Source organism: Triticum urartu, chromosome 7A (genome assembly GCF_056163025.1).
Source record: "Triticum urartu cultivar PI428250 chromosome 7A, HENAU_Tu73, whole genome shotgun sequence".
In the NCBI taxonomy this organism is placed as follows: domain Eukaryota; kingdom Viridiplantae; phylum Streptophyta; class Magnoliopsida; order Poales; family Poaceae; genus Triticum; species Triticum urartu.
Window position 1 is genome coordinate 522,955,489 of NC_141879.1, and position 16,453 is coordinate 522,971,941.

General features: G+C 43.6%; 2 protein-coding genes across 6 annotated transcripts; both read right to left on the reverse strand.

Annotated features, from left to right (window-relative positions):
• Positions 1 to 1,252: 1,252 nt before the first annotated feature.
• On the reverse strand, positions 1,253 to 6,377 carry LOC125520193 (PHD finger protein-like protein). Of its 2 annotated transcripts, XM_048685034.2 has the most exons (5): positions 6,073 to 6,373; positions 5,824 to 5,982; positions 4,556 to 4,816; positions 3,330 to 3,965; positions 1,253 to 1,665 (listed from the first exon to the last, which is right to left on the reverse strand). In XM_048685034.2, exons 1-5 carry the CDS (start codon positions 6,166 to 6,168, stop codon positions 1,576 to 1,578), a joined length of 1,242 nt encoding a protein of 413 aa, XP_048540991.1. In that variant the 5' UTR covers positions 6,169 to 6,373; the 3' UTR covers positions 1,253 to 1,575. The 2 variants fall into 2 exon arrangements, with proteins under 2 accessions (XP_048540991.1, XP_087390724.1); XM_087534598.1 differs by lacking the exon at positions 1,253 to 1,665 and having other exon boundaries at positions 3,147 to 3,965; positions 6,073 to 6,377.
• Positions 6,378 to 8,978: 2,601 nt separating this feature from the next.
• Positions 8,979 to 14,694, reverse strand: LOC125525743 (spermine synthase). Of its 4 annotated transcripts, none has more exons than XM_048690750.2 (12): positions 14,543 to 14,694; positions 12,804 to 13,021; positions 12,647 to 12,691; positions 11,835 to 11,911; positions 11,623 to 11,745; positions 11,317 to 11,421; positions 11,162 to 11,234; positions 10,942 to 11,013; positions 10,607 to 10,802; positions 9,736 to 9,865; positions 9,566 to 9,640; positions 8,979 to 9,315 (listed from the first exon to the last, which is right to left on the reverse strand). In XM_048690750.2, exons 2-12 carry the CDS (start codon positions 12,988 to 12,990, stop codon positions 9,241 to 9,243), a joined length of 1,158 nt encoding a protein of 385 aa, XP_048546707.1. In that variant the 5' UTR covers positions 12,991 to 13,021; positions 14,543 to 14,694; the 3' UTR covers positions 8,979 to 9,240. The 4 variants fall into 4 exon arrangements, with proteins under 4 accessions (XP_048546707.1, XP_048546711.1, XP_048546709.1 ...); XM_048690754.2 differs by lacking the exon at positions 14,543 to 14,694 and adding an exon at positions 14,199 to 14,481; XM_048690752.2 differs by lacking the exon at positions 14,543 to 14,694 and adding an exon at positions 14,162 to 14,460.
• Positions 14,695 to 16,453: the final 1,759 nt, after the last annotated feature.

Sequence of the window (16,453 nt, forward strand, 5' to 3'; positions counted from 1 at the left end):
CCAGACGGGCCGGCTCCCCTTGCCCAGTTTTCATACGAAGTCGACCCATCAGCCTTGAAATTTTGGGTGGACCAATGTCCCAATGGATAACGTCGGCCCATTCCCATCTTGACGACCAATTAGTAAATCCACTCATTCCCCCAAACTTCAGCCCAACGGGCACTCCAAAAGCGTGAATGACTCAGAAGCAAGTAAATACTCAAAAATGGACGCCTCCACCAAGTGCAGGAAATCTGGAACATATATCTGATGCCCTACATGCTGAAACACTAGCACTTTTAAACGTGATTAATGCAACAATCAACATGGGGTGTCACCAAGCCATCTTTGAGACGGACTCCAGGGTACTGAAACAAGCAATCTCAAATCAGGACTACGACCTAGCGCCACTTGGAGCTCTGTTTCAGAAGATAAAATTTTAAATGAGAGTCGGTTTTGATAATGTAAATCTTTATGTGTGTCCATGGTCTTGTAATAATGCAGCGCATGCCTTAGCTGCACATGGAACTAGTTTAGGGAATGGCAGTTATGAAATCTGGTTAGGCCAATTCCCTAATGTTGTAATGAACTCTGTAGCTGGTGATTTAACCAGCAGTCTTAACGTAATGGAATACCATTTTTTCACTTCAAAAAAAAAGCGTGAATGACTCGTTGCTCAGGAACAAACACGTACTTGGTACCAACAATTCATAGAATTGCGAAAACATAAAATCAAGCCAAGCTCAAAAAGAAAAACATAAGAATAGGAAAACATACGATCGCAACTGCGTGCTCACTCGAATCCTATAAAATTTTGTTTGGACTCAAGTTTGCTTGATTGCATCACCCACCCAGAAAATAAAATCTTTGAAGTATGAATAGAGAGAAGCTCTAGCACTGACGGCGGATGAAGCTACGGCACCTACTTTGGCGTAGCGCACTAGAAGCATCAGAAGCCATGGCTCAGGTTTGCTACCTCAACTGCTCAGGTCACCATCTGAAGGCCAAAGTCGAAAGGCCACGGTGAAAAGGATGCAGGAGAACATGCAGCAGATACTGGCCGGGAGGTCTGCCTGCTCCTACCGTTTAACTTCAAAGACGTGCCTCTTTGGGAGTCTCTGTAATATGGACTTCTATTAAGTTGTGGGGCCTGTGTTGAAGCCGTGCTGGAGTTTCAGCCACAATCACTATGCTAATAGAGAGCGGCAAACATTGCTCGGCAGCAGCAGCCCACACCACCCCACCCAAACAAACCAGCAAAGCCGTCACCAAGTAAGCCAAAACCCAAGAGCAAGTTCTCTGCAGCAGCAATGGAGAACACATTTTTGGGCAATGCGAATCACCACAAAGTTCTGATCCAAAGGAACATGCAGTTCACTCCAGCGGTCGCTCGGATCACTACCACGAGCTGACTTTGAAACATCTAGCACAACTACGACGAAGCTAGCATTACAGTACAGTAGATAAACACGCCGTGGTGGCCACAGCATAAGTTAACAGTACCCACACCAAGACGGTGGCCAGATAGCAGTTGGAAATTTTAGAGTAGCAGCAGCGGGGCACACCCTCTCAAGCAAGACCTGAAGCAATTGAAGCTCAGGATAACCTCTGCTTCTTCCTAGCAAGGTTCTTGAAAATAGATTTTACATCGTCAGATGTAACAGGTTTTGATGGATCAAAGGATTCCTGCTCAAAGTTACGAATAAACACCCATCAGGTACATGGACGAAAGAAATGAACCATAAATATGCATAAACTACACAGTACAACTTAATAAGACAAGGAAAAGGACACAATTTGCCATCATGTTGAAATAAAATTGTAGTTAACATAAATCACATGGGCAGATATGAACAATGAAATGAGAATTTCTTTAAAAATGTGAATGGCAATGCAGATATATACATATCAAATAAATTCAAATTCAAATATATTGATCCAGATAATCAAGAATATATTTATATGCAGAACAACAAATTAGTGAAATATGCATGCAAATTTGAGACTGCAAATGAGTTGTGCAAAACATGTTGGATACTTGCATCCCTGTTAGAGAACCCCTGATCCTACCATGTAGGCCTGTGGGGGTGCATTCAGTCCTATGACGCCAGCAACATTTAGCACCAACCCCTGGTGACACTTTCATGTATGTCACAGATGACCCGTATCCAAGGGAGGTTGGCTGTGTCCCGAATGTTCCATTTTTGTTATACTCCTATGCATAAAGTATCTAACTTCTCTAAAACACGATATTGAAAACAACCCATGTTTGATCATACACATGTTGTAATGATATTATTATTTTTACCAAAAAATTGTTGCCTATTTCCTTGAAGATTATTCATATGACTACACATTGGATCCATGCATGGTGCTTACTCATCGTCTAGAAACACATGATTCTTTGTTCTCTGGGTGCAGCCACTTGATGGTAGATCAGACTATCCAACCAATTTGGATGGCAGTCTAAGTATATGTGATGCAAGAGCTGTGGCATAAACTCTACTGTGGTCTTTATCGCCTTTTAGAGTCTGTTTTTCTTGGTTTTCACTTCTACAGTTCCAATACTTTGCAATAAAGATGGCTGAGTGCATCAATCGATGCAGAGGCTAGAGGAATTCCCTCCTTTTCAGAAGAAAAAAGTCTGGTAGATGCGGCAGTGCTGCCTAGCCTGATCTTATTTGATACCATGTGCGATGAAGCATATTTGTTGAAGAAAAATAATTTTATCTTTATAGATTGACCTGGGCATGTACGCTCTGAGATCCTAATTAACACCGCTTAGTGTATAATTCACATTTCACCATGAGAAAAATTGTCAATAACCCATTCTGCTATATTTAGAATAAGGAGCAGAACTTCTAAGTTTTAACCAGAACTATATGAGAACTCACAAACTCAGACCAAATCAAAAAAAGAAACTGGATGTCGGCCATGTAATTAGGTATTGGTAATAAAGCCATGCCACCATGGTTGCTGCCACGTTATTTGATTAGGTATTTGTTGCAGCACTTACTTTTAATTAACCAGTAACTAGATCATGTTGCAAACAATAACTGACTCTATTATATAGCCAATTGACAATGACAATGGTGATTTAAAATCAGAGATTTACTGTGATGAATATAAACTATTGTTATTGTTGTATTGCTAAGAAGCTAGGAGTACTGATGGACTTTGAACTATGCTGACCTTGAACCCTTTCTCTGTATTAGTATAGTTGTTTGTCTAATTTCGATGACTAGATAGCACAAGCATGGAGGCACACAAGCTACAGGTATCAGTGCATGTAGAGATAACCAACAACTCATGGACAAGTGAGCAACAGTCAAATAAGCAGAGAATTTTACCATAAAGGATTGAAGCTCATTTTTCATGTCATTGATGCCACTCAGAATCTCTATCTTCTGGACATGGTTAAGTGAATTGATGAAGTTAGCTTCAGCTCCTTCCTGCTGCTCCAACTTCTTCTCCCTTTTCTGCTTAGCTATCTTCTCATATTCCTCAATAGAGTCCTCCTTATCAGTAAGATGTGCAATGCCTCGTTGTGCATAGAAGTTGGTGCATGTTCCACATTTACACAGGGTCTCTCTCCAGCCTTTTGACATGAAAAAGGGCATAGTTTTCTCCAAATCAGCTGATGTTGTATTTATATCCACTCCTATCTTACAGTTGCCGCCTGAATTGTCACCCAAAATGGACTTATCTGAAGCTGCAATGTCTATTGTACGGTTCTCCTCGACAAAGGTATTTTCAATGCTTTGATGGTCTACAGGAGCACCGTTTTCATTTTTCTCAGTGTCAGCATGACCTGATGAACCTCCTTCCATACCATTTGAATTGGCAGTAACAGCTTCTGACACAGAACTCTGCTTACTAGAAGCCCAGATCGTATCAGGATAGAGTTTCAAGAAATAACAAACAGGCGAGCATTGATGACATATGAATTCTTCATACAGTGGCTCCCCTTCCTCATCCTTTGGTATCTGCAATGCAAGTTAGTCATTAAGCACTAACCACCTATGAATAACTGAAATTTTGTAGCACTAAGAGATGCTCAGTTGCTAGTAACATAAGGGGGGGGGGGGGGGGGCCAAGTCAAGAAGCAAGACAACACTGAACACACAAATTCATTTGTTTTCTACTTTGCCTATAAATAAGCATTTTATGGGCTATATCAATATGTAGGCTTAGTTACAGGACTGATCAAGAAGAGATGCTCAGTTGCAAGTAACATAAGCATTTTATGGGCAATCATACTTCTAGGGGCGGAAAGGCAAGTGGAGAGGCAAGACAACACTGAAGATGCGAATTCATTTGTTTACTATTTTTACCCAGTAAGGTAATGAGTAATGACAGACCAAGAAAATAGCACATTGGTAAGGAAGGTAATGAGTAATGACAGACCAAGAAAATAGCACATTGGATGCTTGGTTTCTGAAAATCAAAACCTAGCAGCAGCACTCGAAAATAGTTCAAGGTATATGTGATACAAAATCATGCAAACTTTCATAAGAATCAACACCGGAAGCAGTTAGCACATATGATCCCCTTAAAAAAGTGTGGAAAGTAGAACCTTCTCCATAGAGTCAAGCCCAATATGATCCTCATGAAACCAGTCCTCACAAATACAGCACTGTATCATTTCAACTTGCTCCTTGGCTTCTGGATCAGGATAGGGCCTACTGCATGTGCAGTAGGAACCCTTGAAGTTCTGATTATAAGAATTTGCTGGATTTTCAGGATCTTTCTCAGGACTAAGTTTGCAGAGGTGACCTCCAAACTTTGAGTTGCCACAGTCACAACGAAAATTTCGCTTCGTCCAAAGTTCAACAACCTATAGAAAAAAACAGGACAAACTTTCCAGGCATTAGTTGTATGCACAATTACAGATGAGGTTGCAGAAGATAGTAACTGGGAAGTCATCATGCTACATTTCCTAACTTCTATGTATGCAAATGAGAAACACACTGATTGGGAGAAAAAATCAAAACAAAATTATTACAGGTGATCTCATGAACCAATAACACAACACCATATTTTCTGCTAAAAAATATCAGCGTACTGAAAAGCATGGCATTGCCTGGTCCGATCTAACAGATATTACCAAAAACAAGATTCACCCCTAATTTTATATGTATCAACCTCCTGAATAAATTATCTACACCAGCAATAAATATGTGCACAATTTCAGCCTGGAGATGTATTTTAGAATTGTGTCGTTCAAAGCTGAGAAGTGGATAAACCCATACAAGTCACTATCTAAGCACCATGGCAATTTTTGCAATGGTCATTGTAAAATACCAGGAACGTGCTTAGTAAACTGGGATCGTAGGTTGACTGACTAGGATACTTTAATGCTAACTATTGTATGCTCCGTCAGTCGAACTAAACAAAATAAATCTCAAATGCACTGGCAGCCTTGCATGCACTTCATACGCAGCATAAACACTTCGGTTCTGGCAAAAACTTCACTGCTAGGAGCCTAGGACACATGACTGCTAGTAAAGCACCGAAAACCATGAACAATCTAGAGAACAGCATGTCTCGGCTCAGTACACTACTTAAAAACGTTTATGTATTAATGCCGATTCAGGTTCACCATAAAAAAATTTGCCCCTCATACACAACACATCATCAATCGGGAACAACAACACAAAGTTACTCGCAGGAAATCCAGATCCACATTTCCCCCAATATTAATCCTCCCCATTTCGTCAGCTGCTCACTTCTCAGGCCCCCTGTGAACGCTGATCCGGCTTTGTACTAGTAGAACTAAAGTTCAAGCGAACAGGAAATCTCCATTTAAAGCAAATGGCGTTCGAGAAGACAGGAGGGGATCACCTCGTGGCCGTCGTGGCAGGCGAGGCAGCAGGCGGTGCAGACCCCGGCGACGCCGTCGGGCACGCAGGTGAGGCAGGAGAAGACGGCCTGGCGCTTGAGGTAGCCGGCGTCGTAGGTGCACTCGTTGCCGTCGTCCCCGCCCAGCACCAAATCCGCCTCCTAGGGTTTGGCAGAGAAAAAGGTGAGCACCGCCAGATCGAGCTAAAAAAACGGCGGCGAAGGGCGGGAGCGCGTGGGGTGTTGGGTTACCAGCTCCTCGGCCTCGATGCCTTCCATGTACTCGCTGATGGTGACCGTCGGCTCCACCTCGTCCTCGAAGGCGGCGTCGGTCCCGTCGCCGGCCATGGCGGGCCTAGGGTTAGGGTTTGGTGCGGGGGATTGCGGAGCGGAGGCGCTGGGCTGGCGTGCGTGCGGGCGGGCGGGCTCGCGCGATTGGGGTTTGGGGGAGAGTTTCGGGGAGAGCAGATATGGGAGGGAGGAATAATGGCGGAGGCGAGATTTTAATGCGTTTTTTCGCCTCCGCGAATCTCCGTGAGCGAGGTGAGACCGTGACGCGGATGGGGAGTGAGGACAGCGGGCGCGGCTGGTTTAGGCTAGAGGGTGGCTGAGATGTGGGGCCGGGCCACGCGTCCGGTGGGTGGGTGCGGCATGTCAGTGGGGAGATTGCGCTCGCTGGATGTTTTTTTATTATTTTTATGGAATATTTCTGTTTTGTTTTTAGAGGGCGGGAGGTGCGGCTTTTGGTTTCCCGCCACATCGGCTGGGCGGCCGCGGAGCTGGCCGTCGCAGGAAGCAACGCGAACAGAGTATGTTCTCCTCCCGAAGAGAAACCATGCACGCTGCTACACGGACCTGCCTCCGTCTTTCATCACGAGACAAGACAATAATAACCAAGATCATGGTAAATCTACAAATCCCACCGGCATAATTGTACCTCTTACCAAATTATACAGTGCAAATATTTTCTAGATTTATTTCAGGTTTTTCGACACTTTTTTTTGAGAAGTCTTGGAATTACAAACACATCCTTACAAAAGAAAAATACATCGAGATCCTTGGGGATACTGCAAAGACCCCCTTTTCCGGTCGGCTGCATCGATACGGTGTGTCCATGGATGAGGGTTGGGCTCGGATGCTGGGGCAGCAGCCCATTTGGTGGAAGCCGAGGTGCTCGTGGGCGGAGCACGCGGCTCGGGCGTTATCCGGTCACCATGGGCGTGTGGGCAGCATGATGGCCGGGGTGTGTCGTTCAATGGCGGTGTTGCGGTTGTCCGTAACCCATTTTGGTGATGGTGAGTGTTGGCCAGGGTGAAAACCCGCTCTGACTTGTTAGGCCGGCGGCGGCGTTTTGGCATCGTCACCTTCTTGAAGGCGTCTTTGCGGTATCTCATTTGTCGCCGTGGTGCTCCGAGGGAAACTCTAATCCTTGGATTGGGCGGTGGCGACGCTACGGTGTTGTTCCCTTTCTGAAGGTGCCGTCTTAGAGCCTATTGTTCGTCATGCACGACTTCTCATCACGATGGCTCATGGCAGGACCCGACGACTTCATAGTAGCACTTAGTGTTTCACCTGATGTTTGCTTGGAGTTTGTTGGGGTGGTGTTGCTGTTTTCAGCGTCCTTGTATCCAGTCTTGGGCGTGTTGGTGTGGTGGTGTGCTGTGTGTGTTTGTATCGACTTGTTCGGTGATGGTTGCTTTATATATAAAGCGGGAGGGGGGAGGGAGGGGGGACTTTTTTCGTCAATCCGACTGGGCCCAGGAAGATCTATCGAAGACATGCCTCCACACACCCTTCACTGGCATGGTGAGACGGGGATAACACAAGGAGGACATTATTCCAAACTGGCAAACGTCACTGCCACATCGCCCTGACCAAGACACGGAGGCTCCTAAAACTAGCCTAAACAAAGACGCCCACACCGTTGTACGCCAAAAACGGGCTAAAGGTTGAGCCTGTCCTCTTGCCGGCCCAACCAAGACACAGAGACTAACTAAATCGACCTAAAAGAAAACGCCCACATTGTACAACGCCAAAAGTCCAAAACCAGGCTAGAGGTCGAGCCCACTGCCATCTAATACCCCATCTATAGGGACCTTCGAATGTCGTCGACACATGCAACATTGCTGGCGAGCGACATCTATCCAAAATTGTCGCCGCCACCTGCCCCGATCCTCCGCAACCGTCCAACCCTGCCGCATCAAACTCCGTTGTGGACAGATCCTCCGACCTCCCGCCCGTCGTCGCCGTTTCGCGGGCTTTTCCCTTTGGTGGCAGTGAGAGGGGTTGGAGAAGCCGGAGGCGGCTAGGTCTTATGTGTTCGCGAGTCATGAGAGATTGCCTCGTACGCCTCAACGCTATTATTTTAGTGGTATGGCATGTCCGTCGAATACGACATGCCTAAGGCAACTCTGTCAATGTTAAGATCTTTTTCAATGTCAAACTGTGACAGAGTTTACAAAAACGTGAATATTTACAATATGAAATGTATAACGTACGAAAATATCTCACAATGATTCTAATGATGTTGATTTGTAATGTAACATTGATAAATTTTATATAAATTTGATCAAAGTTCAATAAATTTGATTTTGAAGAAATTTTAAATGCACTATAATTTGACAAAGGAGTACTTACTACAACGAGTATTTCACAACCTAAAACAAGAACCACTATTCTGATGCAAGGGAGCATGTGGCCATAGGTACTTTTTAATGGCGATGTATTCTGATGAGGCAATTCAATGGTTGAAAATGGAGCGATGTAGCCGTTTCTTATTGGTGCAATAACACAAGTAAGGGCATGTTTGGTTTGTGGACTAAGTACCACATCATCAAACTTTAGGCAATGTCAATCAGCATGTGTCCAGTTCATTGCCACAATATGGCTTGTCACACTTTTTTAGTTGTTTAAGTTTATTCCATGGGCTCAGTTTTCGCATGTATAGTTCAAAACTCGCTCCGTTCACTATTATAAGATGTTTTGGATATTTTCATATGGACATCATACAAACTGGAATGACACATTACAATGTGTCTATATACATTTGATTCAGACAAAAGAAGTCAGAACATCTTATAATAGTGAACGGGGGAGCACGTTAGAAGCTCATAACATAGCAGGTCCTGGTACTTGCACCACGAGAACTCACGCAACAATGAAACATCATACATGTTACAGATAAGGGAAACACATCACACATCCCCTTCTGTTTGCTCCTTTATTCACCAACTGCAACACACCATACACATTTAGTGATATTACACCCTCAGTTGTGTCACGCAACTATGCTAGAGCACCACACAATCATGTAACTATTGAATAAAATTTGGTAGCAAAGGACAGGCGTGGAACGTGGATATACAGGTGCGGCGGGTCTCATCGGGGAAGATGGATAGCACACAGGTGTCCGCCCGCGGTCTAGGAAGCGGTAATAGCGCTGTCCCGCATTACCTTCATCTTCACTGGTTTTGCGGTTGGCTTCTCCGGTCTCTCCTGTCATGGGTTGAAATAGCAAGAGGACCAATGAGTATTCCATTGCAACAATCTGAATTTACTAGTCTGCAGGGTTTTTTTCCCCTGTGAATCACTAGTCTGTAGATCGACAAGAACTCATTTGCATGTCAAGTCTACTTGTTAGACATCAATGCTGTTTGCGAGGGATGAAAAATACAAAACACTGCAAGGTCTCAAAAGTCTATCAAAAATCAAAATGCACAAGGGAAGAGATAACTATATAACTTACCTTTTCAGTGGAAGAGTTATATGCCTCCAGCTCCCTCTTTACAAACGTTGGCAGAATAAAAGCAGCCTTATGAATCTGTTAAACAAGTAAAAAAGACGAGTTGATGTCTAACAAGTAAAATTATTAAGCAAAAGAACAACCGAGGGGCTGTCAAAGGCAGAGGGCGAAACCTCTGAATTGTAAAATCTCATCTCTCGTCCATCTTTAGTAGCTCCTTCAATTTTCTCGATTGGATTCACAGGAGTTAAGAAGTCCACCGGTGGACCTTCCTTCGCACATAGCAAAAATCCAATGACACCACTACAAAATTAAGTATTTCGATGGTTATATATATATATACATATATATACATGAAATGGGTACGCATATAAACAATGAGCAGCTACAGCTAACTGATAAATTACTTATACTCTGGACCACCAAATGTTAGGAAAAGGAAAAAACATATGCATCTCCGACATCGGAGTGCCACAACATGCAGTGAGCAGAGTCCACCTGCTAAAATGGAGATAGTGGTAAGGACTAAGGAGTATCCTAGAACTAGAAGGGTCAGTATGCTAATTGACTAACCGACAACCTATTTCTCCATTCAGTTCGCACAAGAACACTAGTAACTTATAATAAGTATTTCAAACGATCGATCTTTTTCCAGCTCCTGCTCAACCTCAAGAAAATTAGCTCAAAGTTTAGGACGTTTTGCCTACACTACTTTCAGTGCCAACAGCAGCAACATTAACTTGGTTGCAACAGATATATAGACGAAAAAACCTTACATTCTGTAATTGACGAAAATATGAGCATGATATCATCTCAACTGTGGACTGTGTTTTTCATATTATTTTTCTTTCAGGATGCTTCACAGGTAGTGCTATGATATAATTGGGTGTGACTTTGTATTCCCAAATACGCTAGTTTCTAAGTATTCAAGATTTCAGCAGAAACTGAACAATAAAATAAGCATGCATAAAATATAACAACAAATGGATACATCGAAGATAAAGGAGAAAAGGCTAGAACAGATGATGCAAAGAAGTAGAGCACCTAGGATATGTTGGAACACTTGCCCAGGCATAGCGCACGCCACCCTTGAATACCTCTCGACAGATAGAAAGCATATCCTGGATTAGATGTGTGTGCAGCCACATACTTTCAGCTAGATTAGAAAGAACACCGCCAGGCTTTAAAGCCCTAGCAATTGTCTGAAAAAAGGGCTTCTCCACAAGTTCCTGAGCTGGCCCTGTAAATGTGACGTGAAAGAAAATTTCAAGTATCTAAACAAAAGAATCATGTAAGTCAACCCTACAAGAATGAAATTTTGATCTCCTTAATAAAATTAAAAGGGCTGCAGGTATGGTGTAGTAATAGCAAGAACTCACCAATTGGATCTGATGAATCAACAATAATGGCATCATATTTTCCTTCTGGAGAGTTTCTCAAGAACTCCACAGCTGCAAAACAAATGCAAGTTTGCTGTGAAATTTACAAAAGTCAAGACCAGCAGTCATCAGACGTGATGCCAAGTTTGAGATGCTATATAAAAAAGGGATTATGCCCTATGATCTGTTGAACATTATATAGAATAACTCTTTAACATACCATCACCAACATGAAGTTTGACACGAGGGTCTTTATATCCAACATATAGACGTGGGAAAAAATCTTTACAAACCTGCATCGATTTGAAGGCATACATCAGAATATGATTATTTAGATGATTACACTTCAAAGCAAAATCAAGAGATGGTTCTTACATCAATAACTAGCTGATCAATCTCACATATGTCTATACTCTCCACTGAATCATGCTTGGCTATTTCTCGTAGTACACCACCATCACCACCTCCGACAACCAAAACCTGCATGAGAGTAAAGTGAATCTTTTTTAGTATGAAGACTAATTCAGCGACTTTTAGAAGAATCTATGTGACCACTCCAAATAATTCAGTAACTGCACATAAAAAGAAGAATCTGTCTGCTGTAGTACTTGAGGAGTGCATGCTCCAGTTCAACTTAAATGGTAAATCCAATAAGTTGACTGCATATTTTAGAATACATACATTTTTAGGAGATGGAATTGAGCACAGTGCAAGGTGAGTAACCATTTCCTGGTATGCACATTCATCCTTGTCAGTGAGCTGAACAATTCCATCAAGCACAAGGACATTCCCATAGGTTGAAGACTGCATACACAATGTAACACGTTATACATTACTATGTCCAGCAGACTCAGACCAACATACATGCACACAATTAGAAGATCAAGAATAACCTCAAATACTAAAACTTCTTGGTATGGCGATTTCCCCTGGTACAAAATCTTCTCTACTTTCAACGAATGAGCCTCCCCTGTATAGAAGAAGCAACTCTGGTTACAACCCTGACCAGCTCAAGCAAGTAAGTTACTTCAGTATTATGCCGGGTAGAGATCAAGGAATTTTCGTAGACAATGCGCGCACTAGAAACAGAAGTTACCTGGCATAACCAGAGAAGTAAGATGGTGCAAAGAACTTCAAGCAGTAAAACCTATAATGCCGTTTCATAACTTCAGATATGTTATCTACTTTTTTTTGCCTGAACGGGATGGAGTGTACTAAAATCTTCCAGGGACACAAATGTTGATCTTTCACGCTCGAAATCTACTTGGATAATGTGACCCGAAGTACAAACAGAAATTGCGAAGAAAAGTGAAACGAATATGGGGCGTTCAGTTACCATATCAACCTAGGATGCATTAGTGATTAGTCCATTCATGGAATCATTGCATTATTTTGTTGGGAAGCGATTGTTATTTTCTACCAGTGAGGCGATGCTGTACCAACAGATTCCATTCCGTAAACCAAACAAGTATTAAAAGCTAGGATCGATGGTATATTTACCATCCAGTTCCTTGAAGCAAACACTCTTACAGTTTCTGCTGGGAAAAATGTTAGAACAGATCTGAATGTTTACGAGCATTTTAGAGAAACTTACATCTGTGAAATAATTGTGACTTTCATAGTAAAAGGGACAGCATTTGCAAAAGGAATATTTGAGAAAAAACATGGTGAAATAACATGGATGGAACATGAATCAGGGAAATACCAGGCCACATTGGATTGTTGAAGTACTGCGCTTTGCTTGGTTTGCCTGAACATACAACAAATTTGTTTTCGAAATCAGAACAGCAGAGAATTTGCATGCCTCTGCATTTATAGTTCCTAGGAATGCAATAACACAGTACCAATCTGAACATACATACCAGAGCGTGACCGGGTTCCTGTGAACCACCCAGACACCACAGTAGCGTGGCACTTGGCCTCAGATTCCGCCACAGCAGCCTGCGCCTTGACACAGCAAGGAGGCAGTGGCTTGCAGGAGCCATCATCCGCACTTTCCTTTGTCTGTGCTGCCGCTGCAGAAACATTTCTTGCGCCTCCACCCTCCATGAACCCTGTTCCGCTTTAAGGTTCCCAGCCTCTGGATCAACAGATCAATATTTTTTTAAGTTCTTCTTATAAAAAAAAGAGACCCCCCCCCCCCCCCCCCCCCGCCCCCCTCGCATTTCAGTTCTCAGCTGTCTTCCACTCCTCTACTACTTAATTAAACTGAAGTCAACAAGTTAGCATGACAATAGGGCATATGGATATGGTGAAACCAGCTCTGCAACTAGTGCAGGACAATGTCAGAGCACTAAATGCGATCTGGATTAGGTGCAAGGCTTGTTTTGCGGTTGTGTTGTGGTTGGTTTACTAATGTTATGATTGTCCCCTAACATATAAAGTATTCTGGAACAGGAAGTCTATGTGGAGCAGTTTGCATCCAATGGTGCTAAAGGATGGAATCAAAGAAATCCAGATTCACATTTACAGAAGGATTCAGGGCCTCTTTGATTCGTAGGATCCTAAAATCACGGGAATAGGAAAAACATAGGATTGGAATGTCATCGTCCTCTCAATCCTACAGGATTGTGTGTTATTTGATTGCATCATAGGAAAAAGATAAAACAAAGGATTCCTTCAAATAGGTTTAAGTTGAATCCTGTCGGAAGTAGTACAAAGAAATCCTTTGAAAAAATTCCTGTAGGATTCAATCCTATGAATCAAACAACCTAGAGAAAAAATCCTAAGGATTAATTCTCTCAAATTGAAAGTCCTTTGAATCAAAGGATCCCTCAGAATCTTTGAATGTAATCGTGTATTGCTAAAGTGAGGGATTTTTTTTTCTTTTTGAAATGAAGGGAAATTACCCCCTCAAAATCAGCAGCTGCTAAGAAAACAATTCGCAGATTATCTTAAACCTCCGCAGAGCTTTAGCACGGACGCCTGTAGCCAACTAATAATAAAACCGGAAAATGCCGGAGACGTTTCAAACACAAATCGAAGAAACTATATAGAGCTACAGATTAAATCGAAGGGGAACAACAAGTTTGAACACAGAGAAATGCAGCGCTGCAGGCGGATCGAACCACCGCTGACACAAAGGAACAAGCACCTGGTGTGCGCCCAGAAGAAGACGACGGGGTGGCGGTGGCGGCTGTTAAATAAGCAAACAAGCGGTGTCTTTTCGGGCAGAGAAAAGAAAGAGATCTCCCGAGGAGCAGAGCAGGCAGGCTACAACCTCGGACGGCACAGGCAAACGAGGCGGCAACACGTACGCGAGCTCGCCGAAGCCGAGGTTTTTTCCGCTCCTTCCCCGCTCGGTCGCACGGCGTGGAAGACGACGAAGAGGAGGCGACAAGAAACATCTGCCCGTGTCCCAGGGCTAAATAGCCGCTTGACGGACGAGGAGTTGCCGGATTTAACAGCACCGACAACGGCGGAGCAATTTCGCGGAATCTGCAGGGCTAAATCGAAAAGGCTTTGCACAACCTCTAGCCCCCCGGAAAAGAGAACTTGGGCGCGACGGAGCACCACCGTGGTCCGGAAGTGAACCTGGACAGGCGCCAGAAGAAGAAACGAGTGCGCACCTAGCTAGGCTGGAAGCTTATGTGGCTCTCACCTGTTGGACGGACGCGCTGACGGCGAGGGGGAGGAGGACGACGACGTGCCGCTGCCGCCGCTGCTGGGAGAGAGTGGGAATGGGATGGGGCGGGGTGGGCGAGAATAGGAGAAGCTTAAATAGGCGATCATGCGCAGGCTGTGACTGGTCCTCTTCTTTAAAACACAGCGTAAATGTAGACGTTTGCACACATGTACATACTAGTATAATATTTGGTCAGAATCAAACTTTATAAATTTGATCAACTTTGTAAAAAATATATCAACATCTACAATACTAAAGCTACATAGTATGAAAAATAATTTCATGATGCACCTAACAATATTGATTTCATATTGTGAGTCTTGATATTTTTTCTAGTATAAACTTAATCAAAGTTAATAAAGTTTGATTTTGACCAAATCTTATATGCTGACTAAAAAAACAGAAAGAGTACATACACTCATCTTTATGAATGTAAGTATGCATACACTAATCATAAAAGCACTCTAGAGTGACCGAAGCGATTAATTTTAAGATTGATAAAATCATCACATGCCTCGCAAATTCGCAATCCTTGCCTTCCGCGGAACAAAACATTGCCGCAAAGCCCGAAACAAGTTCAGCAAAGTAGGAACACCCATGTCAAATTTAGGACATGAATCCAAATGAACTGGTTCTATCACAAGGAATCTGATCGGTCGAGCTCCACGCACGCATTACTGGTCCTCTTCTGGTACCGTCCACGGTAGGTAGATGCAGACGGGACGGGACGGGAGCACCAAAGAAACGAAGGGCTCGTGCTTGATTTTGACGGCATTGAAAGGACGGAATGCGATGCTCTTCTTCAGATAACCCAGGGGAAGCGACCCCAAACCAAACGTTTGCCATCCGCTCCAACGGATTAGATGTACCTTTCATGTGAGGTGTCCCCGCATCCGCATCCGATTCTTGGAGAAAAGGGACGATGGTAATTGTCCTTGGGCACGGAAAGATGCCTGCTTTTTTTCTCTCCCTTGCGTGTCACTCAACTCATCTCAAGAACATGGCAACTCATTCAAGCCGCAGCTTTTGCTGCGTGACAGTGTGCATGCCCTGGGTTCCCTTATTAAAACGAGCGCGCATCTGGATTTGCTTCGCGGTCGACAATTATCAGGAGAGAAACGACATATTTGGACACAGAAACATACATGCATGCGTTTCCCCCACTAAAAACTACTAGAGAAACGTCCGTGCGTTGCAACGGGGCCACATTAACTTTAAAAATTCAATATTAATCATGTTAATAATACATTTAATATTCTCATACATATTAAGTGACACTAACAATCTTTTTTGTCAATTTAGCAACGGGCTCAGTTGCAACGGGCTCTTTATACATATCAGACAACTCGCTACTACTTAAACTACAACTATGGCTACCAATATTTTTTTGTCAATTTAGCTCAGCAATAGTGCCTGGCTTAATAGACTGCTTTGCATTCACCCCCTCAGAAGACAGAGAGAACCAACTCAACATGTCAGGAGATTAACAGAAATTTCATTTGTATGGCATGAACATATAGCAGGAGCACCAACACATAGATCAACAGAGAGCAGAGCACAGCATGCACACACTCGGGCCATCTATATCATACACACACAGCAACGCACACACGCATCACGTTGGCATACACATACAGAAAAGCAGGCACACACGCATCATGCGCATTGGCCGGTGCGACGCACGCAGAGCAAGTATGTACGCACACAGAGCAAGCTAGCAAGCACGCACGCGTCCAACCCCGCCGCTGCATGCGCTGGCAGAAGGTGAGACAGCAAGGGAGACTGCACATTGAAGCTGTCCATGCAAGGCTGGAGGTGCTGGGCCGGCGAAGGCGGTGTCAGGACGGCGCTTGATTCGTTCCCGGTGGCATGGAGCTTGGGGCGGCA